Raw genomic sequence first — 26445 nt, 5'->3', positions numbered from 1 at the left:
TTATTGTATGGCTAATGGAATAAGTGTTGAACATCAAGTAGCTTATGTTCACACACAAAATGGGTTAGCAGAATCACTTATTAAATGCCTCCAGTTAATTGCTAGACCCTTACTTATGAGAACAAATCTCCCAACCTCGGTTTGGGGGCATGCTATTTTACATGCCGCAGCACTTATTCGATTGAGGCCAACGAGTTACCATCAGTTCTCTCCTATGCAACTAGCTTTTGGCCAGCAGCCAAATGTCTCCCATTTAAGAATATTTGGGTGTGCGATATATGTTCCCATTGCACCACCTAATCGTACTAAAATGGGACCCCAAAGAAAATTAGGGATATATGTTGGATATGATTCTCCCTCTATAGTGAGGTATCTTGAGATACAAACTGGAGATGTATTTAAAGCTCGGTTTGCAGATTGTCATTTTGATGAATCAAAATTTCCAACATTAGGGGAAAAGAATAAGTTTCCTGAAAAGGAACTTAATTGGAATGCATTATCCTTGATGCATTTAGATCCTCGATCAGGGCAATGTGAACTAGAAGTTCAAAAGATTATACATTTGCAAAGAATAGCAAATGAATTGCCTGATGCATTTTCCGATACAAAGAGGATAACCAAATCTTATATACCAGTGGAAAATACCTCAATTCAAATTGATGTCCCAGTAGGACAAGTAGCCACTGAAGCAAATTCACGCCAGAAGCGTGGCAGGCCTGTCGGTTCCAAAGATAAAAAATCCTCAAAAGCGAAAAGAGGTAAATAATATTCCTGTTGAAAAAGACATAGTAGAGACACCTGCAGTTGTCCAAAATTCTGATATAGTTTTAACGCCAGAAGACGTTCAGGTACCTGAAAATTGTGAAAATGACGAGATCTCGATAAATTATGTCTTTACAGGAGAGAAATGTGACCGAAATAAGACAATTGTCAATGAAATATTTGCATATAATGTGGCATTAAATATCATGCATGAAAGTAAGGATCTTGAGCCAAGATCAGTCGAAGAATGTCGACAAAGGAATGATTGGCCAAAATGGAAAGAAGCCATGAAGGCTGAATTAGACTCACTTGCAAAACGTGAAGTCTTCGGACCTGTAGTCCGTACACTAGAAGATGTAAAACCTATTGGATACAGATGGGTATTTGTGAGAAAATGAAATGAGAAAAATGAAGTTGTGCGCTATAAAGCCCGACTTGTGGCACAAGGTTTTTCACAAAGGCCCGGTATAGATTATGAAGAAACGTATTCCCCTGTAATGGATGCAATAATATTGCGTTATTTGGTCAGTTTATCTGCATATCATAAACTGCATATGCATTTAATGGATGTGGTAGTATCCTATATATATGGCTCATTAGATCAGGATATCTATATGAAAGTCCCTGAAGGACTAAAGATATCTAAACCGTCCAATGAATATTCGCAAGGGTTATACTCAGTCAAATTGCAAAGATCTTTATATGGTCTAAAGCAATCTGGACGAATGTGGTATAATTGTCTTATTGAGTATCTGGCCAAAAACGGATTCAAGAATGATGATATCTGCCCATGTGTTTCCATAAAGAAATCTGCATCTGGGTTCATTATACACTATGAGAAAAAAGGCCTATGGCCACGCTTTTTTCTTGCCACGCTTCAAAAGCGTGGCCAAAAGTGGGCAATGGCCACGCTTTTATGAGGGTGGCGATAGATTAGAGATTTGGCCACTTTATTTTTGCCACGCTTCAAAAGCGTGGCGAAAAGGATCAACGACCACGCTTTTGTAAGGGTGGCCATTGATTAGAGAAACGGCCACGTTTTTTTCTGACACGCTTCAAAAGTGTGGCCATAGAGAGAAACAAAGACGTTTTAAAAGCATGGCGACAGGATTTCATTACGGCCACGCTTACAAAACGTGGCCATATCCTGGTACTCTTTTGGCACGCTTTAAAAGCGTGGCCAAAAGGTTTTTTTTTTTAAAAAAAAACTAATAACCCCAAACCCAATAACCCTGAATCCTACTAACCCTAAAACTTCAAAAGCTTCGAGACTCTCTCAGTCTCCGTCACTCACAACCCCTAACCCTAATAACCCATCACGCTCCACCTTCCACATCCCTATCTCAATCTCCAGCTCCCGCAAACCTTAATCCCAATCCGACTCTGCTCTCCGCGCCACCGCCCCGCCGCCGTTGCAGCAGCATCATCCCACCTAATCCTACGTGCCGCCTCAGGTCTCCACTGGACCTCCCTTCGTGCCTTCCGCCGCCCCCTCCTTCCGGCCGCTGTCTCCTCAGGCACCGCACTTCTCCCCGCTGCCAAATCTATCCGGAGGCGCCGCTCCGCCCAGCCTTGCCTACCAGAATCTGTCGATTCCACCTCCTGGTGTTAGCTCTGCGGCTACAATGGCTCCCGGCGTCGCCTCTACTGCTGGTGGCATTGCAGTTCCGGCGTCTGTGCCGCACATGCAGCCAATGATGTCGTATCAGGCTCCCCCGACGTCTTCTCCTCCCTCGCTGCCCTCCGCTCCGGCCAGTACCGCACCGGATTTGGCCCCATCCTCTCTGCCGGTACCTTCGTCTCTGCCCTCGTTGTCGGATTCGTCGCCATCTACGCCGCTCCCTTCCCCCTCGATCTCGCGCCCTTCGTCAGAGACGTGCTCTTCTACTTGACGGCAGCGATGTTCCTCTTCTACGTGTATCTTAGCGCGGAGATCTTCATGTGGCAGGCGATTGGATTCGTAGGGTTTTATGCATTCTTCGTTGGTCTCGTGTTCTATTTGGACTTGGGAGTAGTTGATGGCAGAGGCAAGAGTGGGAATTCTTCCACAGATCTTGAGGAGCAGAAGGAATTAGTTGCGGTGCACGTTGACTCCGACGCCAAGGTTTCGGGATCTATGAACGACGAAAAGCGCAGGTCTGGATTTCCGGGAGCTTATGGATTGGTATGTTTCAATTTCAACTAAACTGATAATTTTTCTGATTTAGAGTTTGATATAAAGGGATTTGGTTTTTTATGGCAATTGGATCTGATAACTTGGCTTTCTTGGTTTGTTACTTTGTTGGCTAGAACCTAAATGAAAGAAATAGTAGTAGGAATAAGGAACATGATCTATGTTCTTACCAACTTATTTGAATTTAGGCGTTGGATTTGTTTGATTCTTTTTTGCAGTGTACATGGTATTGTACACGTTTTCTGATTAAACTCATTGCATTGATGTAACCATGATCATTTTGATTGTATAATTAAGAACGAGCTAGCGAATCGCCTTGCGAAACTGAATCACAACGCGGCGTGATGAAGAGTTCAGATAAACCTCCTAAGGGGTCAAATTCAGGAACCCTAGCTGCTGAATCACCTGTTGTGAACAATCTTCTCCTTCCCTATCTAGGGTTTTTGAAACCAATGGCTTCCTCTCCTCATTTTGATGATGTAAAATACTCCTCCTTTTTGAATTTTATTTTTTCTTTTCCCTTTCTATCTATGAATCTCGGCCCTCACTTCAATTTTGTCAAACGCAGCAAGACTTCAATTTTGAAGGCGGATTTTCCGGAACGTGTTCTGATTATGACGACGAATATTACGATAATGACCCTTTCGCACCCAAGAAGGTAATCAAATATAATCCACTATAGTAGAGTTTATTCTATGTGATTTTGCGTTACATGTTCTCTAATTAGAATGTTCTATGTGGAAAATGGAATACGTTCGTCAATTGTACGTGACTCGTTGAAGGTTGGATATTTGTTTTCTAAAATTGTACTCTGTTCTATTTGTTATTGGTTCGGGCAAAATCAAAGGCTGAAGAAGCTGCTTCTGGTGTAACCACTGGAATGATATTGTCTCTTCGTAAGAGGTATAACGAAATCTTAGTTGTACTGTGTTCAGGTTGCTGTGAGGATATAATTTGAGCCTAAACTTCTTTCTGTGGCTCTTTCTTTCTGGCAGTCTTCAAAACTGTAAGGATACCTTTGCCACATGCCAAGTACGTCTTACTTTTATGAATTCAATTACTCAAAGTTGATATTCTCTTCTTGATCGAAGTGGACTGTTCAAATTGTATTCTTTTACTATTATTTTTTTTAATTGTCATATCTTAGATTGAATTCTACCTTTTCCTTTTCTTAGAAACTTGATTTGATAATTCCATATTTAATTTATTTTTCATTATTCTTGTTTAATTTGGTTACTAACTTACTATTATTATTATTATTACTATTATTATTATTCTTGTTTAATTGGCCACAACCAGGCACGGACCCATGCATAGTAGTGAGGGGCACTTGCCCCCACTCTCATTTCATATTTTTCAACAAAAAAAAAATTATATATATATAATATGCTCCTATTTTAAATTTTAAATGACCTCACTACAAATAACAAAGTCCAATTGTTAAAAGCCTCAAACCCATTTTATCTTTCTATCATTTTGACTATTAGTTAACCTAATCAAATTTAGTCGTCTTCTATTCTTAAATCCTAGCCGTCACTCATTTATTCTTTTAAACCCTTTTCTTAGTTTCATATTTTCAACCGTCTTTTCTATTCCTTATCTAGTGGTCATTTTCTCTTCATCGAAAGGTAAATTTTAAATTCTCTATTTTTGTTTTATATAGCTCTCTATGACTTTATTTATTTTTCAATTTCATTGTTTCTCTTTTTGATATTTTCAATTGTAAATTTTAATTCAAACAATTATAGTTTAGGTATTAATCTATTTTTTTATTCTCTTAATGAATTTATATATATTATTTTATTTTCAATTTAGTGATCCTTATTATTTATTTGTTTATCTTTCGTTCTATTCTATTATATGTAATTATGTTGCATATAAATTTTTAAAGTGAATTGATCAATTTATTAATTTAAAAAATATATTTTTATTTTTAGAAATAATAATAAAAAAATATTTCAAAAGAAAGCTACCACTAAAATCTAAAGTCACTCCATTAGTCTCTAATAAAAAGAAGTTCTTAGAATTGAAGCGAAAAAAGTTAGCGGCTAATATAACTTTTGTTTTTTTTTTGTATTCGAATAATTAATATGCATTTTTATATTTTTTAAATTTAAATTAATATATCTTTTGATAGTAATGTGTATTATTTTTGTCCCCCCAACATAAATTTTCAGGGTCCGTCACTGGCCACAACTTAAGCATATCAAGCATATTTCTGTCACTGCTATCTCTCAAGCTTACGAGTAATGATATTAACGAAGCCAAACTGGTTCATCTCAGCCCCCATATGTAAGCAAGCCATCAACTCATTCACACTTCAAGCTATTGCTTTCACTAGGCAAATCTTTTAGTAATATTATTTCTTTCATTGTGACTTTTAGGTTATTTGAACAAAGAACAAGATGGAGACTTGGCATTACAGATGAAGATCAATGCATGTTACTCTTGGATTTTCCAATGTGAATTGATTAAAATTTATAAAAACTGAATGTGACTATAATTTATATTTTTTCAATTTGCTGAAGTTATTTTCTATTAAGCTTTTTGTTTGTGCTTGATATATGTTGGATGAAACTTTGCTTTTATAATCAAGAACCAAGCTGTATAAATCATAGTTGTAGCCTACAATTCAAATAAAGCATCTAGATGAATGTAAGAATATAAAAATAAAATTGAAAACAAATCATTTCCAAAATACATAGAAAAACAAAAGAAAAGATTACTTGAGAGAATGACAATTTAAAATTAGTTGTGGTCCGGCCATCACAAATCCTACATCATAAATCGGCTTTATCATTCATAACTCGCCATTATTCACATTTATTACCCAGATAATTGGCATTGTAGTTCGGCATTTTAGTCATTACTCGGCAAATTACGTTATTAATCGGCGTTACAGTTACTAATCAACAATCAATGTCATTTATTAAAAAGTAACGTTACAAATCAGCTTAACGGACTGCTTCACAAAAGTGAAACGTCCAAACCCTTATTATTGCTCTTTAATACAGGCAATAAAGCAAGAACATAACCGATTTATACACTATCACCTATAAAAAGGTATGATCTTCTATCCTGAAGACACATTGAATTCTCAATACTAACTTAAGCTTCGGAGTGCCTTTGCAGGTACACTCCCCCCTGTTTCTTGCTCAAAGCTCTACGCGATTGGACACCCTCTCGGAGTAAAGCTCGGATTATCATAAGGCCTGAAGGTCGGCACCGAAAGTAATAGCTCGGCGTCGACTCCCAAAGACTGAGCTCTCCCTCCAGGTATCCATACAAGAACAATTGGCGCCCACCGTGGGGCCGAAAATATAAACCTCTCTACATATCATCGGCCTCAAGGTTCCCGTTTTGAAGTCATGGCTGAACAACCTCCACCCTCACCGTCCAAATTGCTCCGGATGGTGACCGAGTTGTGGCAAGTCGTGGCTGAGGAGAACCAAAGAATGGCAAATCAAATTGCCAACTTGAATAACACTCGAACCGAAAACAATGACCGACAAGAACGGACGGAAGAAGCCGAGCAGCAGTCAGGACCAACACATGTCTCAGACATTGCTCGACAGGAAGAGGAGCAACCCGAACATAACAAGGAAGCTCAGGAAAACAGAGCAAATGACGATCAGGAAAGCTCCCCTGGACCATTCACGGCGGAGGTAATGAACTTCGTGCTACCCCGAAGGTTTACCCTGCCGACCACCCTAATTCCCTATGATGGGTTAGGTGATCCAAAGAAATACATAAAAAAGTTCACCTCCATAATGATAGTAAACGGTGCATCTGATAAAGTTTTATCTCGTTGTTTTCCATCTTACTTAGACGGTCCTGCACTTGATTGGTTTTGTTCTTTGCCTGCAGGTTCCATTTCTCGATTCTGAGACATATCAAATCCCTTTGAGGAGCACTTTGCTGGATCAGCCATCTACCTACATGACTCCGACTACCTGAACACAGTCAAGCAAGGTAAGCACGAAAGCCTCAAGGACTACATGACGCGCTTCACAAAGATAGCCATAAGTATACCCGACCTTCACCCCGAGGTGGAACTACACGCCATAAAAAGCGAATTAAGACCAGGAAAATTCCAGGAAACTATTGCTGTGGCCAAACCAAAAACCATGGCCGAATTCCATGAAAAAGCTAAAGGACAGATTGACATCGAAGAGCTCTGACAAGCTCGAAAAATAGAAAAGCCTCACTATAGAGACGATGACAAGCCACGGGACAGCAAGAGGAATTTCAAACCAATTCCACGATATGAAACCTATACCAAATTCAACACCAAGCGCGATGACATCATCAAGGAGATCTTGAATTCGAAATTAATCAAGCCACCACGAAAAGCTGGCAGTTACCCAGATTCAAAAGGCACTGACCGATCAAAATACTGCTCCTTCCACCAGAAGCACAGACACAATACCAACGACTGCATCATCGCCAAAGACCTGCTGGAGCGACTAGCTCGGCAGGGTCACCTGGACAAATTCATCAGCGGCCACATGCAGCGGCGAGCACCTCCTTCAGGAGACCAAAGCTCGGCTATACAACATAGCCGAGATAGAGACCGAGCGAACAATAGCCATCCTGAACTACCAACGCATACAATCAACTGTATTTCCGGAGGTTTTGCAGGTGGCAGAGCCACAAGCTCGGCAAGAAAAAGATCTTACCGAGCTATACTTTCCATCAACGCCGATCAAAGTCAACAGTAGCCACCGCCGACATCTCCATAGATAACATTCCAGACAGCCGATCATGACAACAGCGTAGCAAATCTGGATGATCCCATCGTAATCTCCCTACAGCTCAGAGATCTCCTAGTTAAAAAGGTGTTGCTCGATCCAGGCAGCAGCGCCGACGTTCTCTTTTACTCAACATTCCAGAAAATGAAACTAAGTGATAACATCATCCAACCTTCCACTGGTGATTTGGTAGGATTCTCAAGTGAGCGAGTCCCGGTTATGGGCTCTGTGTGGTTACAAACCACACTCGGTAAGTTTCCCTCGTCAAAAACTTCAGACATTCAATACTTAGTTGTTGATTGCTTCAGTCCGTATAATATTATACTTGGCCGACCTTTCTTAAATAGGTTCGGCGCTATAGTATCTACAATTCATCTTTGTGTTAAGTTCCCTTTGCAGAACAATACAATTGCAACCATTCACAGTGATGCCCGAGAAGCCAGGGAGTGCTACAACAATAGTCTCAAAAGACCTCACCGTAACACAAAAGCCCAGGTCCATAATATCGGCAACATGAACAAGCAACACATGCTGGCCGACCTTGATCCCAGAGCAGGAACACTGGAAAGGCCGACTCCAACAGAAGACCTAGATAAAATCTATTTCACAGAAAACACAGACAAATTCACATACGTCGGCTCAACATTATCTTCAGAAGAAAAATCATCATTCCGAGCATTTTTACAACGAAATGCCGACCTGTTTGCTTGGACCCCAGCTGATATGCCAGGCATCGATCCATCCATCATATCACACAAGTTAGCATTAGATCCATCTATCCGACCTGTAGCACAGAAAAAGAGAAATCTCGGCCACGACCGAAAGCAAGCTTCCCTAGAAGAAACCAAGAAGCTCATCAACGCGGATTTCATCCGAGAAATCAGATTCACAACATGGCTGGTGAACGTCGTCATGGTTAAAAAACATAACGGTAAACGGCGCATGTGTGTTGATTTCACCGATCTCAACAAAGCATGCCCCAAAGATTCCTACCCTTTGCCCTTTATTGATTGTTTAGTTGATAATGCCTCTGGTTTTGAAAAACTCAGCTTTATGGATGCATATTCTGGTTATAACCAGATCCACATGCATCCATCTGATCAAAATAAGATAGCCTTTATTACTGAATATGGAAACTATTGTTATAAAGTCATGCCATTTAGACTTAAGAATGCAGGTGCGACATATCAACGTCTAATGGACAAAGTCTTCGCCAAACAAATCAGCAGGAACATTGAGGTCTACGTTGATGATATGGTCACCAAGACAAAGATCAGCAATAACCACCTTGATGACCTCACAGAAATCTTTGGACAGCTAAGAAAATACAACATGCGGTTAAATCCCGAAAAGTGCGCATTTGGGGTTCAAAGCGGTAAATTCCTCGGCTTCATGCTCACCAGCCGAGGTATTGAGGCAAATCCTAAAAAATGCCGAGCTATTTTAGACATGACAAGCCCACAAACCATCAAGGAAGTCCAGCGGTTAACAGGGAGACTTGTGGCGCTTTCTAGATTCTTACATTGCCTAGCTTCTAAATCTTCATGTTTTTTCCAAACTTTAAAAATGAAAAAAGCTTTCCAATGGACTGATGAATGTGAACAAGCATTTACAACTATAAAAGAAACTCTTTCAAAACCACCAATTTTACACACACCCCTACAAGGGGAGCCACTATTCTTATATTTATCTGTTACTAACTGGGCTATAAGCTCCGCTCTTGTTGCAGAAAGGGCAAAGAAACAGTTCCCGATCTATTTTACCAGCAAAACCTTACAGAATGCCGAGCTTTGATACCCGAGCATTGAGAAGCTGGCACTTGCGCTTGTCTTCTCCACCAGAAGACTCCGACCATACTTTCAGAGCCATGAAATCCATGTTAGAACAGATTAACCTTCGCGACAAGTGCTGCAGAAGCCTGAACTGGCTGGCCGACTAGTAAAATAGTCGGTGGAACTATCGAAATTCGATATCAAGTACGAGGGCCGAGCATCCATCAAATCACAGTTTTTGGCCGACTTTATTGCCGAGTTCTCAGTACCGAATACAACTGAAGATTACATCGAATGGTCTTTATATGTCGACGGGTCCTCCAACCCACACGGGTGTGGCGCAGGTATTATACTTGATGATGGTCACGGCAATGTCATCGAACATTCCCTCAACTTCTCATTTAAAGCAAGCAACAATCAAAGTGAGTATGAAGCACTAATTGCCGGCCTTAGACTCGTTGCCGACCTTAACATCACCGAACTTAAGGTATATTGCGACTCCTTCCTTGTCGTCCAATAGGTAAACAACCTATACCAAGTAAAGGACCTTTTGCTCTCTAAATACCTGGATGTCGTACACAATTTACTTTCAAAATTTTCCAAATATGAAATACAGCACATACCAAGGGAGAGCAATGGCCGAGCTGACATTCTGTCTAAGCTCACTAGTACTCAACCAAATAGGTCATCACTTTATCAGTCAACACTACTCAAGCCAAGCATTGAACTAACACAAGTCTTAAGTGTAACACAGGAAGCAGATTGGAGATCCCCATACATACAGTATCTCCAGACAGGGGTCTTACCAGGCGACGTCGAAAATGCTCGGCATTTCCGTCGACAAGCCTCCTTTTTTACAATTTATAATAATTGCCTATATAGACGGGGATTCTCCCGTCCATTACTCAAATGTCTTTGCAGAATAGAAGCCGAGCTTGCACTTGCTGAGGCACATGAAGGGATCTGTGGTACACACCTCGGAGCCCGAAGTCTGTTTTCAAAAATCCTCAGAGCTGGATTATATTGGCCGACAATTCGACAGGATTGTCAAGCAAAAGTCAAAAGCTGTAACAACTGCCAAAAACACAATCCGATTACACATCTCCCGGCCGAACTCCTACACTGTTCCGAGGTTAGTTGGCCGTTCAACCAATGGGGCATAGATATCCTCGGACCCTTTCCAACAGCAGCAGGTCAGGTAAAATTCCTTGTGGTAGCAATTGATTATTTTTTCAAATGGATAGAGGCACAGCCTCTAGCCAAGATTACATCACAACAAATACTTTCCTTTGTTTGGAAATATATTATTTGTCGATTCGGCATTCCTCGGCACATTATCACAGATAATGGTCGCCAGTTTGCCGATCAAAAATTTACATCTTTCTTGCAGAACTTGAAAATCAAACACCACTTCTCATCAGTAGAGCACCCACAAACAAATGGGTTAGCTGAAGCCACAAATAAAGTAATATTACATGCTCTAAGAAAGAAACTGGATGATGCAAAAGGCCTCTGGGCCGAGCTTATCCCAGAAATCCTATGGGGGTACAATACAACAATTCACTCAACCACAAAGGAGACACATTTCCGTTTGGTCTACGGCTCAGACGCAATGATACCTGTGGAGATCTCCCAATCCTCACTACGCACAGAATTGGCCGACCAAACTACACAAGACATAGCCCGGCAAACCGAACTTGATCTCATTGAAGAACTCAGATCATCCACAGCAATTAAACATTTAGCCATGCAACAGCACATTGCCCGAAAATATAACCAACGACTTCAACCAAGGTCTTTCCAAGTCCACGACCTTGTACTCCGAAAAACAGAACAAGCTAGGAAACCACCAACAGATGGCAAACTAGCAGCTAATTGGGAGGGCCCTTACCGTGTCACAGAAGTAATCAGCAATGGAGCTTATCGACTACAAACACTAGAGGGTAAAGATCTCCCTAGCACTTGGAATGTATCTTCCTTAAAATTATATTACAGCTAATACCAGGGACAGGCAAGTACTCTTTTTCCTACTGCCAAGATTTTTTCCACAAGGGTTTTGCTTGGAGAGGTTTTAACGAGGCTAGCCTACCTGGGCCTTTGACATCAAGGGTTCTTTAATAAGTAGATTCCCTACTTTATCAAATCAATATTTTTCCATTTCATAGTTTCCGTTTCAATCTATAAACATATCATGTCAACCTATACTATCAACCCGACCATTCAGATACTATTAACACTGATCAAATAATAAAATAGGTCATTCGGAACCTATCAGTCAAACTGACTGCCAACCTTAAAACGGAATCCGATTAACTCGAAAGCAATCAGTCAATCCGACTACCGACCTTAAAACAGAATCCGATTAACTCAGAAGCAATCAGTCAATCTGAATGCCGACCTTAAAACGGAATCCGATCACCGGATGCAATCAGTCAATCCGATTACCGCTCTCAACCGAAATTCAATCATTCCAACAGATCTCCGATCTACATCGGAAGCCAATCATTAAAAAAATTAAACAAATGCCCGATCTACATCAGAATTTGATCATTCACACAAAACTCCAATCCAAATTGGAAGCCGATATTTCAAACTTTGCCAAAATTTTCCAATTTTGCTCAAAACGCGTTCATTCAAAATTTATCTAGCATACAAACATTCAATCTTAATCGAAAGCCATATCATTCAGAATAATCTCCAATCACACTGCCTAGAGCTAATAACAAACTACCAAACAGACAAAATAGGCAAGATTCACCTATCAATATATATATGTTTTCTGCAAAGTCAACATAACCAAAAACAAAATAAACTGTTTCATAAACAGTACAAAAAATTTAACAGTCAAAAGCTCACTACAGGAGCAAAGTAACCCACCAAAATACATGTTTAATAGTACCGAACATACACACTAAATTAACTATTTTCATCCTCCTCCTCTTCAGCGCCATCATCTTCAACCATAACCCCATCACGAACAATCTTACTAGGGTCCATCTGATCAAGATCAACATTAGGAGCTAAGAACCTGGCTTGCAGAGAAGCTCTTTCGAACCCCTCAATGAAAGAGTCCAGGATCGCTGTCTCCTTACTCTTTTCTAAGCTTTTCAATTCAGCAGTCAACTCCACTACCCGAGTACTCATACTATACAAATCCGCTTCCTTCTTTTTAACATCTTCCACCTCTTTAGCATAATTCTCCTTCATCAATTTTAAATCTTTCTCAACCCCAGCTAGTTTACTCTCCAATTCTGTAACCTTGGCAGCCTTCAACCTCAATTGTTCCTCCAATCTCAAATCGAACTTTTGCTCAGCTACTTGACGATGTTTCTTTTCTCGGCTCTGCCCTAAACTGGCAAGCCTCAGACCCACAACCTTCCACAAACAAATATAGAATTAAACGAGATCATCCACAAAATTATCAACCACAACAAAACAAAAGATAAAAGATTACCTGCATGTACTGATCAACTGCCACATCTCCCACTTCTTCAGCCAAATTAACATCGGCAGGGGTTTGGCAAACTTCATCGGCAGTAATCATAAAGGGGTAATCTTTTTCCCAGAGCGACGACCCATCACTCCGCTCAACAAAACCATGCAACCTCTTCTAGTTATCACAAAACTTATGAACCTCTTCCATTGGAACATCATCTTTCTCATCATCAGAAAACGTCAGACAAATCTACCACATCACCTTTTCTCTTCTTAGCAATAACTTTCCTCCTCCCTGGCCTTGGCTGATCAACCTCGCCAACGCCGACCTTATCCGCCTTTGACGAGGATACCTCCTTCTCCAAACCTTTGCTCTTCACCCGAGACCTCAAACTCGCTGCAGATACACCGGGGTACTTACCACCTGAAAAACAAGAAAAATAAAAACCTATTCAAAAAACCTCAGATATGATACAACATCCACAATTCAAAATCTTACCCAGATAATCTATCACATCAGCCATATTTTCCTCCCAGAAATCAACTCCTTGCGATCAACAACTTCAGTCAAAAACTCAATTATGCACTCATCTTTTGGATTTATAGTCTCAGGCTCTAAAATATTTTGAGGCTCTGAACACCACCAGAGAGGAAATTTTTCCCCCAAATGCTCGTCCACATAGAATGAAAAGTCATCCTCACAGCTACTGACCTTAAGGTACATTTCCTTAAAGTTCTTAAAAGACGATTTGTACAACTTGAACACAGCAAACCCCGGAGAGCTGTTCAAATTTACCCAACCACCCTTCCAAACACCCTTCGCCTGAAACAGTGAGAAAAACAACTCCACTGACAGATTTTCCTCCAAAACTTCCATAAGAATCTCAAACGCCTGAAGGAAAGCCCAACCATTGGGATGAAGTTGTGAGGGTGCACAGTTCAACTGCTTCAGAACTTTACACTCAAAATCACTGAAAGGAACTCTCACCCTTAGTTCCTCCAAAACACAACTATACATAAAAAAGTGCTCAAAACCCTCCCCTCTATGAAAAACCCTATCATCACTCGTACAAGGGAGCAACTCCAATCGAATCCCAGAATTAACCCTAGCAACCTTAGACTTATCTATTTCACTCACAGCACCAACATCCAAAAATAGAGAAATACGATCCCTTACATCATCATTCACCCAGTCATAAGACCAGTCTACCTCCCCTTTTGTTTCTTTCTCATAACCCATTTGAAAAACAGAAGCAGAGAAGGAGAAGAAGAGAACATGATTATGCAGAAAAACCAAATAGAACTAAGAGCACTCACCTCTTTTACTCATTTTTGGTTGAAAACGCTTGAGAAAACACAAAACAGCAAGCATGCAAACCTTCGAAATTCCTAAGCTTTAATTCACACACTTTAACCCAAAATCTCGCTTCTACTTCCCATCAAATAAGTCACGTCAGACCCAATAAGCCCACGTTGGAAACACGCAAACTCATTAATACCCTCATTTAATTATTTCTCTATCCTAATCATGAAAGCCTATCGTCTCAGTAACTGTTCAATAAAGCACCTTGACCTGGGGGCTACAAGATAGAAACACACGCCGAACTGTTCAGTAGCCGACTCATACATAATTAAAAGCTCAACCTGCTTCATTAAATATTTTCTCAGGCTAAGCTTGGGGCTGTGGTCCGGCCATCACAAATCCTACATCATAAATTGATTTTATCATTCATAACTCGCCATTATTCACATTTATTACCCAGATAATTGGCATTGTAGTTCGGCATTTTAGTCATTACTCGGCAAATTACGTTATTAATCGGCGTTATAGTTACTAATCAACAATCAATGTCATTTATTAAAAAGTAACGTTACAAATCAGCTTAACGGACTGCTTCACAAAAGTGAAACGTCCAAACCCTTATTATTGCTCTTTAATACAGGCAATAAAGTAGGAACATAACCGATTTATACACTATCACCTATAAAAAGGTATGATCTTCTATCCTGAAGACACATTGAATTCTCAATACTAACTTAAGCTTTGGAGTGCCTTTGCAGGTACACTCCCCCCTGTTTCTTGCTCAAAGCTCTACGCGATTGGACACCCTCTTGGAGTAAAGCTCGGATTATCATAAGGCCTGAAGGTCGGCACCGAAAGTAATAGCTCGGCGTCGACTCCCAGAGACTGAGCTCTCCCTCCAAGTATCCATACAAGAACAAGTTGTATTCATCATATATAGCAAATGTATAAATTCATTTAGATGTCGTTTTTAGAATTAAAAAATATCTCATTAATGGAAAAAGGAAAAAAGAAAATTCAAATGCATCTCATTACTTGAACATAGAACTGCTTCAAGAAATTTTATAACTTTCATTCAAACATGTCAATATTAGCAGCAAACTAAATCTCACTTGATTTTTTCTTACCTAATACTCTGCATTTTCCATGTAAAAAATAGAACTTTATCATAAACTGCATTTTTCACATAAAAAAGAACTAGTGAGAACAACGTCCTTACTACTACCAGCTGACCTTATATAATATGTGCATGGTGCAATTTGCCATTAATATGAAAATTTTGCCCCATTGATCTGTGCCAATAAGAACTACCACCCATTAAAAAAGAAGCACGTGGAATGTAACAGCCGACGCAGTAAGTGGCGCTGATCGGTTTCTGTCCAACCGCATTTACCCTTTTCCCACCAGTAAAATAAATTACTACCACTATAACCGATTTATTACAACTCCACCACACTCTTCTAGTAGTGGGTGTGTCTTCTGTGAACGTCACAAAACCATAGCTTCCAACCTTTCCCCATGGTCATGCTCTCTATTCTCTATAATATTTACTACTCTTTTTGCTTATTTTATTTTTTACATTTTTTACATGTGTGCTATAAAAGAAAGAAAAGAAAATAAATCTTCCAAAGATTGTGAGGGACATTATTCTATTTTGTTTCCTTTCATACACTCCTGAGATTTTGCCTATTTGTCTGTGAAAGGAATCTTCCCTTATTGTTGTATTTTGGGTTGGTGAAATGAGAATGTCCCGTTAGCTTTCTTCATTAGCTCAGCTGTTGTTTCTGCTGGTTGGATTCTGATTCTGATACTTTTTCTTTGGGGTGACAAAATAGGTTTGCCTCAACTGAAGAAACTTTTTCTCCTCAACATAAGAAAGAAAGAAAGAAGAAGCAGCAAGAATGTATGGGGATTGCCAAGTAATGTCTACAATGGGAGGCAACGTAGTTGTAAACTCATCCGAAACACTTTTCTCTTCTCCGATCCAAAACAACAGCTTCACCTTCATGCCTACCATGCATTTTCATCACTATTTTCCCACCATGGTACACAAAACAAGCCTTTCTCTTCACCTTAATTATTATTGCTTCTTGTTTAATCAGTTTGTGTGGTTTTAGAAGGAAGAAGACGGGATCTTGCGAGGGAAGGAAGAGATCATGAAGAGCGGTTTAGGGAGTGAACAAGTTGAACAATTATGTATGATCTAAGGGAAGGAAGTTTAAGAGGGCTAGAAGAAGGAGGAACAGCAAAGGACTTAGGATTTAAGTTGTATTGTTTTTGTATTTTTCTTTAGTTTTTAGTTTTGGAATTTGAACTCGAGATTTATTTTGTATTTGAGTATTAGTTTTTTAATGTATAAAACAATTATAGCAAAAATTATATATGTCACTAATTATTATTTGATTTGTCTTATAATAAAAATTGTATACTATATTTATAAGTTTGGTAATAAAAAAGAACTGTAAAATTTATATTTTGTATCGATGAAGGTAAAATTAGAAAAATGATTTTTTTTTTTTACATTTTATAAGGCTATTGCCACGCTTCAAAAGCGTGGCCATATCTTGCTATCGCCACGCTTCAAAAGTGTGGCCATATCTCTCTCTATCGCCACGCTTCGAAAGTGTGGCCATATCTCTCTCTATCGCCACGCTTCAAAAGCGTGGCCATATCTCCCATATGGCCACGCTTCTAAAGCGTGGCCATATCTCCCATATGGCCACGCTTCTAAAGCGTGACCATATCTCCCACATACGGCCACACTTTAACGGGTGGCCATTTGTAAAAAGCGTGGCAAAAGAAAAAGCGTGGCGATAGGTCACCAAAAGCATGGCGATAGAGCAACCGCCACGCTTGTAGAGGCCACCCTTTCAAAAGCATGGCGGTAGCTCAAAAAGCGTGGCAATAGAGCTGTTTTCTTGTAGTGATAATTGCTGTGTACGTTGATGATTTAAATATCATTGGGATTCCTGAAAAGATTCCAATAATTATAAAAACTCTAAAAGAAGAGTTTGAGATGAAAGATCTTGGAAAGACTAAATTTTGTCTCGGCCTGCAGATCGAGCATATAAAAAATGGGATCTTTATTCATCAAACAACATACACAGAAAAGATCTTGAAGAGATTTTATATGGATAAGTCACATCCCTTGAGTACCCTAATGATCGTAAGATCTTTGGATGTGAAAAAGGATCAATTCCATCCTAAAGAAGAAAATGAAGATATCCTTAGTCCAAAAATACCATATCTTAGTGCCATTGGAGCGCTAATGTATCTTGCTAATAATACACGACCCGGTATATCATTTGCTGTGAATTTACTAGCAAGATATAGTTCCTCTCCAACTAGAAGACATTGAAGTGGAATCAAACAAGTCTTTCGATATCTTCATGGAACAGTTGATATAGGACTGTTCTATCCCTATGGATCCAAGTCTCAACTAGTTGGCTATGCAGATGCTGGATACTTGTCTGATCCTCACAAAGGGAGATCTCAAACAGGATATCTGTTCACATATGGAGGTACAGCTATATCATGGAGGTCCACGAAACAAACGATAGCAGCAACCTCCTCTAATCATGCTGAAATACTAGCGATACATGAAGCAAGTCGCGAGTGTTTTTGGCTCAGGAGTTTGATCCAATATATTCTGTCATCATGTGGAATCATTGATCATAAGATAGCTCCAACTGTCCTGTTTGAAGATAATACAGCATGCATTGCTCAGCTCAAAGGTGGATACATCAAAGGTGATAGAACAAAGCATATTTCTCCCAAATTCTTCTTTACTCATGATCTTCAAAATCAAGGGACAATTGATGTCCAACAGATCCGCTCAAGTGATAATCTGGCAGATTTATTTACAAAGTCACTCCCAAAATCCTCCTTTGAAAGATTGGTATATGAGATTGGGATGCGCCGATTTCGAGACATTAAATGATGTCGACAAGAGGGGGAGACTGTACTCTTTTTCCCTTGGTCAGGTTTTTTTTTTCCATTGGATTTTTCTTGACAAGGTTTTTAATGAGGCAGTTCCCATCACAAAGGATATTGTACTCTTTTTCCTTCACTAAGGTTTTTTCCCACTGGGTTTTTCTTTAGTAAGGTTTTAATGAGGCATAATCTTGAATGGTCATCCAAGGGGGAGTGTTGTGATAAGTTCAAAGTACGTGGATGCCCATTCAATATATGGACGATTTGATTTTCCCTATGAGAAATGAAGCTCCCAAGCCAAAATGAAAATAAATGAAATTTTGAATGCTTGGACTTTTGTATCTATAAATAGGAGGCTAAAGCCTCAGAAACATATAGCAATAAGAATATTAAAATATTCTTCACACTCTCTCTCTTTCTCCTATACTATTTTCTCTTATATTCTTTACTACAATATTATTAATTATATCTACTATATTGATATAGTAATCCTAGTGAATATTACTACTTGAGTTATTTAATTATATTTCCATGTTTTATATTTGTTACTTCTTCTTTATTTATTTAGTTATTTTACAACAATCTCATCCACCTCCCCAAAATTACGATAGAGTGAATTATTAATTTAGTTTTTGTGTATTTTTTAAAATAATAATACAATTTTTTAAGATAAAAATGATTCACTTTAATTTTTATCTTCTATTTTTATAACATAACGTAATTTTTGTGAATGTTTTTCTATTCATCGTGAACAAAAAATACTGACATCAATATTGTTTATTTAAAGTTGATAAAAAAACATCCATAAAAACTATATTGTATTAAAAAAATAGAAAATAGAAATCAAAATTAAATTATTTTTATCTTAAAGAGTTGTGTTATCATTTTAAAAAATAGACAAAAACTATGTTGATAGTTCACTCATTACAATACACAACACTTGTTTATTTGTTGTACGCTTAGATCGACGTACTAGGCTCCTCTCCCTCGAGATTATACCATACACAATTACACAGTACAATCATGTGAGATAGATCATGTACCTTAAAATAAATTATGATTTACGTAAAATATATTAGAATATAACACATACGTTAAAATAAATTAAATTATATATATTTTAACTAATTTAAGTTAGTTTAGTAGTTAATTTATTAATCTATTTAAATTAGTATTAAAAGTTTAAGTTTTATATTGTGTATGTGATAATAATTTATATTGATCAAATATAAATTTTTAAATAAAATTTAGATTTATGATAGATTAATTTTTGATCTATTAAATTAAAAGATACTGTAAAAAATAAAAAAATTATATATAAACACAGACCTAAATTGAGGGAAGAGGAGAATTTACTCCTGCAAAAATTTTGAAAAAAAATAATTATTATATATAAATGTATATATCTATCCTTTTTTTTATATTATGTTTGCTTTTAAAATAAAATATAATTTTGTTGTATTTTATGTTAAAAATATTTTATTAAACTTAATATTCAATAATAATTATCTTGTTAAATTTAATTTAGTATAAAAATTAAAAATAAATAAATAAATCAAACTAAAAATTAGTGATAATTAACTTACAATATTGACTAATAATTAGTTAATAATTAAATTGAAACTTAGTTTTCTAATTAAATATAATTTAAATTATTAATATTTTTTAAAAAATTATTTAAGATAAAAAATATATTAACCATATATTAACACACTGCATGTATTAATTTTTTTTATTAAAATATTTTTATTATAGTAATTATTTTGATTAAAAAATTTATTTATACCATCAATACTATAATAAGTGAATTTTATAATTGAACAGTAGATAATGAATAGTTAAATAATTGTTTAAAAATATATATAAAAAATAATATTTAATCATATTTAAAATAAAAAATAATTATAAATTATCTTTTTTTATTTTAATTACTATAATGGATGTGTAAAATTATTCTTTTATTATTTTAAATACTATAATAGGTGAGTATGTGTGTATGTGTTTGCGTATAGTTCTAGTTTTTGTTCATATTTATATGTCATTTAAAATTTTAAATATATCTAAACTAATTTGGGTTAATCGAGTGGTTAACTCAGTTGTCTGTTTAGACTATTTTCAGAATTCGAATTTTGTCTTATATATATAGCAACTCATTAGTTAGTGACAGACTTTTAAATAGAACTCAAATTCGTAACAAAATAATCTTTAATCTATTGGAGTGAAAAATATCGTAAAAACAAAAAAAAATGCATACTTAATTAAATTTTATTTTGTATATTTTTATTTTCACTACTAAATTTTTGTAAATCTATATGTTATTATATAAATACATAATAATTGATTTAATTGTTAATGTTTTTTGTATATGCCTGACATAATTTATATACATATTATATCTACATATCTATTTAATTTTCTTGACGATTTACACATTCATCACATACCAACTTCAAAAAAATTATATAGAATATGTGTTCTCGAATACCAAAAATCTTCGCATAAATATTATTCTCCATTCGTTTGTCTATCATGAGTTCCAGAGCATCTTTTATTTATTATTCCAAATTTCTGGCATTATATTCGTAATATCTAACATTACATTGACACAAGTAATAAGAAGAATTTCTATCAAATTCGAACGTAATTATGAGTGTGAATTTAAATCAATTTTTACTTGTAATTTTTAGCATGACAACCTCATCAAGGTGCGGATTAATTATTTCCCCGTCCTCCCCACCTAAAAAAAAAAAGAAAAAGATGCGGATTAATTATTTCCCCGTCCTCCCCACCTAAAAAAAAAGAAAAAGAAAGAAGCCAGCACCTTGTTCGTCAAATAGGCTGTAAAGGGCGAGAGTAATATATAGGTAGATATTACAATGAAAATTTTATAATTGTCTTTATGTAAAAATATTTTTTTTTTTTACTCTTGGATGATGAATTATATGATTGGATTTTGATATTTATAAAAGTGTTGTCTTTATTTAAAATGTAACTAAATAAATAAATTATATTTTTAAATAAAATATATTCATAAAATAATATTTTTACCATCTTTATTTAAGTAGTTGGCATGTATATATCCCTCACATTATAAGTGAAAAAGAGTAACATAATGAATAAGAAATCAACTTTGACAATCTCTTGCTCTCTGTTTCAATCTCCCTGGTTTGCTCTTGTCTTGAACACCAAGATATGCATTGTATGCAAATCTTATCTTAGTCTCAACAGTCTGTTTCGATCTCTTTAGAATATCTTTTGTTTCCCAACCTTATTTAGTATTTTATTTTCGAGTAATATCTTCTAATTCAATTAAAAAAATAATTAAATACTTTAATTTTTTAATAAATTTTAATTATTAAATTAGTTTTCAACCTTTTTATTTGAGAAATTAAATGCGTTATATGTCAAATTTTTCAAAAAATTCTAGGCAAACCAGTTTTTATTTTTTTAAATAAAAAACATAAAAAAATTCTAAGAATGAAATTATTAGATTAATTAATCTACATAGAAAAACAATATAATTCAATGAATAATTTGTTTATGAACTAAAAATTGAAACTAATTTATTTGATAATTGAAATTTATTAAAGACTAAAATATTTGACAAAAATATTGAAAAAGTAAAATAAAAAGATAAAGTAAGATCGGACTATTTTTTAGTTTTTAATAATACTAAAGAAAAAAAAAGTCAGATTTTATTTTATTTATTTTTTAAATATTAATTAATTATTATAATAATTAATAAAAATTAAATAAAGTGAGTCCTGTTTTTGACTAATTTTCGTTGAAACATTTCCGTTTTATTTAAATGATCAACCGTCCGACCACATACAAGAGTTAATTAGTGGAAATATTGAACCATACAACATTTATTTAGCACACAGAAAGTTGATTCTTAACACGGATATACATATATATATATATATATATATATGTGTGTGATCTGGTCTTTATTTATTTAAAGTACTAAGTAGCGTAGAGACCAAATCATGCAGTTAAGATATTCATTATTTTCTTTTCGTTGTTGTTGATGCTTGTTGTAGTTGTTGTTGTTATCAACGTCGAAGTAAACGACCACGAACGGATGAGATGTATCTGACGACCGCCAGCGGAGCCGGAGGCAGAAAAACCGAACTTGACCCTCTCCGGAAGCTTCGCCTTCAAATCAACAACTTCGGCAATGGTGGTAATATCGCCATTCTCGTTGGTCACGGCAACACTCAATGTCTTTGATGAAGAGTCATATATCACAGTCACTTTCACCACTGCTCCACTCACACTATTCCATGGTACGGTCTTCAACGATTTCACACTGTTTACATCAATTCCAACGTGATGAGTGGGTGGATCGTTGTACTCACTGTTGGAATAGGTATCAAACTCTACGCCAACAAAGTGACCCGCACCTTTGGTGTCAGAGACACCTAAGGTTCCACCACCAATACTGCCGGCAGGAATCTGGGTATCTTCCGGTGCAATAAAAAATATGATACCGTCGGCAGGATCATAATCGTTATAATCCTTCATCTCGAAAGAGAAGGAGGTGACGAAGCTGGCGACATTGCCGGTGGCACTGCTCCAAATGCGCACCGGCGTGGCATACAGAACCCGGCCGACGCTATTGGACTTGTTGAGGTTGGTGAGTAGGAGATTGCCATCTGAAAGAACAGTGACGTCACCTTGGAAACTTATTGCGGGGTTACCTTGATTGAAAGAGTTGTAGTTGAAGGAAACTGTTTCGGTTTTGGCTGAGTTCACCTTCTTACTACTTGCTGCTAGCAAGAGAAAGAAAGTAAGTAAAACACAAAATGGTTTCATGGTGGGAGGGAGAGCACTTGAGCGAGGGTTCGTTTTTTGTATATACTTGAATAATGTACCGAAAAGATTGCTCTGGGATGGTTTTGACGATTTGCATTGGGATTTTGTTCGTGTATTTATAGGGGAAAAAGAATAATAGTTATGCATCCAGAAGTTCTAGTTCTAAGCATGATACTAGTGGCTTACAGCCTTTCAATAATTGCAAAAGACATTAACAAGGGGGAAAATGTTCCTATCCTTCTAACTCACTAAACGCGGTGACTAAGGGGTAAAGGGGTAGAATGTCAAGATCATTAATGTGAAAAATTAGGTGAATTATATCCAACCCTCTCTAAAATAACATATAAGTTATCATTTATGATGTGTTAAATTTTAATTGGTCATTATCTTAATCATATTTAAATTATTTTGTAATTTATTATTTGAGATGAGTAATTGTATAATTTCTTAAAATATCAAAACACTCCCGTTAATTGAAATACCTTTTCACTCCTCCGTTCTTTCTTTATCGCGTAGCTTCTGTCCTTCCAACTTCCAAGCATAGCCGTCACCGTCGTGACAAAAGCGCCAACGTCGTCGTCATCATCTCTTAACGATATCGTTAAATTCTAGTGGTCCGTAACTTTGCCGTCCTTTCCAATATAGTTAGTGCTGACGTCATCGCTATCTCCTATCCTCTCACTCGATCCCTCTTCCTGCCGTGGATCACTCCTTATCAACATAATTAATGGTTAGTTTGGTTATTAAATTTTTTTATTAAAAATATATATATCTTTATTTAATTACATAATAGAACATATATTCATATGTAAAATATAATATAATAAAATAAATCTATTCAAAATACTTAAAAGTATAATTAAAATCAAGAACATACAAATATAATAATAAAATTTGTATTTTAAACAAGTAAACATATCTTTTATCATACATAAATTATTTAAAAAAATGAATAAATGGTTAAAATTAATAACACAAATTTAAAATGATAAAATTCAACTTTCTTACAAGTATTTTTTATAATATTTTTATTTTTTAAATTTTAATTTATTAATACTTTATTATTTACTTAATAATTAAACAAATTATTTTTATGAGAAATTATTTTTTGTATTATCTTAAAGAAGAGACTAATATAACAGTTTAAAAAATAACGTAAAAATGATATTTTAAATAAAAAATAGTTAATATTAAAATTTTTAAATGCAAAAATAAATTATATAGATATTTAAGAGATAAATATGAAATACATGCATAAAATAAATAAAACAAACAAAATAATTCTCTATTTCTCTGGAGTATTCTTATTTATATGTTTTGTTTATTTTAGGCATGTATTTCGTATTTATCTCTTAAATATTTATACAATTTATTTTTGTATTTAAAAATTTTAATATTAAATATTTTTTATTTAAAATATTATTTGTACGTTATTTTTTAAACTGTTATATTGATCTCTTCTTTAAAATAATACAAAAAATAATTTCTCATAAAAATAATTTATTTAATCATTAATTAAATAATAAAGTACTAATAAATAAAAATTAAAAGAATAAAAATATTATAAAAATACGGTATAAAAGTCGGATTTTATCATTTTAAATTTGTGTTATTAATTTTAATAATTTTTTTAATTTTTTTAAATAATTTATGTATAATAAAGCATATGTTTATTTGTTTAGAGTACAAATTTTACTATTATATTTATATGTTCATAATTTTAATTATATTTTAAGTACTCTGAATATAGATTTATTTTATTATATTATATTTTACATATGAATATATGTTCCATTATGTAATTAAATAAAGATATATATTTTTTAATAAAAAAATTTAATAACCAAACTAACCATTAATTATGTTGATAAGGAATGAGAAGATAAGAGATAGCAATGACATCGATGCTGCCTATACTAGAAAGGACGGACATTCGACGAGTAGTTAAGGGATGATGCACCGAAAAAAGAGAAATTGCATGCGATCGAGGGCAGTAGATGACAACGACGTCGGCGCTTCTTGTCACGACGGTGACGGCGATACTTGGAAGGACCGAAGATAAGCGATGAAGAAAGAATGAAAGAGTAGAAAGGTGCTTCAATTAACGGGAGTGAGGTTTTGATATTTGAAGAAATTATACCATTATCCATATCAAATAATAAATTACAAAATAACTCAACTATGGGTAAAATAATGACTAATTAAAATTTGACATATCATAAAAGGTAACTTACATGTTATTTTAGAGAAAGTTAGGTATCATTCACCTAAAAATTAATAGTTGCCAATCTTTCCGACTGCCTAAAAGAATCAATCTTTTATTTTAATTGCTTATTTAGTAATTGGTTTTTGTCATTTAATTTGCCTAAAAGAATCAAACCACCAAAGAGTAATTGGTCTTTTACTTCATGGAACAAATAAACTTGATTGGTTTGTTGCCATAATTAATCACTGGTTATGAAAAAAAATGAACAAGCATAATTGACAAGTTAGACTAACTTGACCACAATGCCATTCTTTGGAATTACTTGGGACAGCAACCTGTCTGTTCCACCATATAGATCATCTCCAACAATAATTTTCTCATCTACATTATATTATATTATTAGCGTCAAATATCAGAAAATATAATTTTTGCATCAAAAAAGGGGAAAAAAACAGTCCTTTGAGAATTCATGGCTTTCAGTCCCATAGTGCATTAATCGGTAAGTTTTAAAAATGAATCCAACAAACGAATAATCTAAGAAAAATACCAATAGTAATGACACGGCACTGCAGGAGTGAATGCATGCAGAGACTCCAAAGCATGAAACTACTCATATTCTTAAATTCTCAGTGATGAATCTAATCTAAATTTCACAACTAAAAATGAAGAAAAACCAAATTATAGCACAATGAAGAAAGAAAAGGCACCAGCTTGAACAAGATGAGAAACAGCACTCAGAGCAGCCATTCCACTGGTGAAGCATAGGGCTCTATCCGCCTTATCAAGTTTCGCCAACAAACTGAGAACACATCATGTAAGGTTAAACATGGTGAGAAAAGAAAACATTAATGCCACAATATTGACAGTTGCAATGGTAAATAAACACAACTAATAGGACATAGTGAACCTTTCTAAAGCATCTCGAGTGGAATTTCCACTTCTGGTATAATCATAGGGACCATTTTCTATTGCATTAGGCTGCATGAATAGGAGTACTGGTCAATAAACATAATGAGATCAAGAGAAAACTACTCCCTCCATTCCAATTAGCACTCTTACTTTTTCGGTACATCAAAAAATAATGTATCTAGACACATTTATGTACAAATACATTGGAAAGGTTCATGTCACAGTGTGTATCAAAAAATCAAAGCTTCACCTGCTTAAAAGTAGTAGTCTGATACAGCCGGATTACTGACTGCTCCAAAAGGATCATTGCATTGAGTCAATAAGATAATTGCATTGAGACTTTGGCAAAGAAAACAAAATTAAGTAACATTCAAAAAGAATAA

At 35.6% G+C, this 26445-nt stretch overlaps 2 protein-coding genes and 1 pseudogene across 2 annotated transcripts; 1 reads left to right on the top strand and 2 right to left on the bottom strand.

Moving 5' to 3' along the window:
- The first annotated feature begins 5180 nt into the window (after positions 1 to 5180).
- On the top strand, positions 5181 to 16441 carry LOC107617175 (uncharacterized). Its single transcript, XM_021110573.2, has 4 exons — positions 5181 to 5227; positions 5320 to 5397; positions 16032 to 16241; positions 16314 to 16441. The coding sequence occupies exons 1-4, from the start codon at positions 5185 to 5187 to the stop codon at positions 16373 to 16375; spliced, it is 393 nt and encodes a 130-aa protein (XP_020966232.2). The 5' UTR covers positions 5181 to 5184; the 3' UTR covers positions 16376 to 16441.
- Positions 16442 to 21907: 5466 nt separating this feature from the next.
- LOC107619302 (galactose-binding lectin) lies at positions 21908 to 23052 on the bottom strand. Its single transcript, XM_016321559.3, has one exon. The coding sequence runs from the start codon at positions 22945 to 22947 to the stop codon at positions 22117 to 22119; it is 831 nt and encodes a 276-aa protein (XP_016177045.1). The 5' UTR covers positions 22948 to 23052; the 3' UTR covers positions 21908 to 22116.
- Positions 23053 to 25436: 2384 nt separating this feature from the next.
- Positions 25437 to 26137, bottom strand: LOC148546712 (cystathionine beta-lyase, chloroplastic pseudogene; annotated as a pseudogene).
- Between the last annotated feature and the right edge of the window lie 308 nt (positions 26138 to 26445).

Source organism: Arachis ipaensis, chromosome B9 (genome assembly GCF_059453495.1).
Source record: "Arachis ipaensis isolate K30076 ecotype BB chromosome B9, ASM5945349v1, whole genome shotgun sequence".
Lineage (NCBI taxonomy): Eukaryota > Viridiplantae > Streptophyta > Magnoliopsida > Fabales > Fabaceae > Arachis > Arachis ipaensis.
The sequence above is the reverse complement of the archived record's forward strand: the minus strand, read 5'-3'. Positions and strand labels throughout refer to the sequence as shown.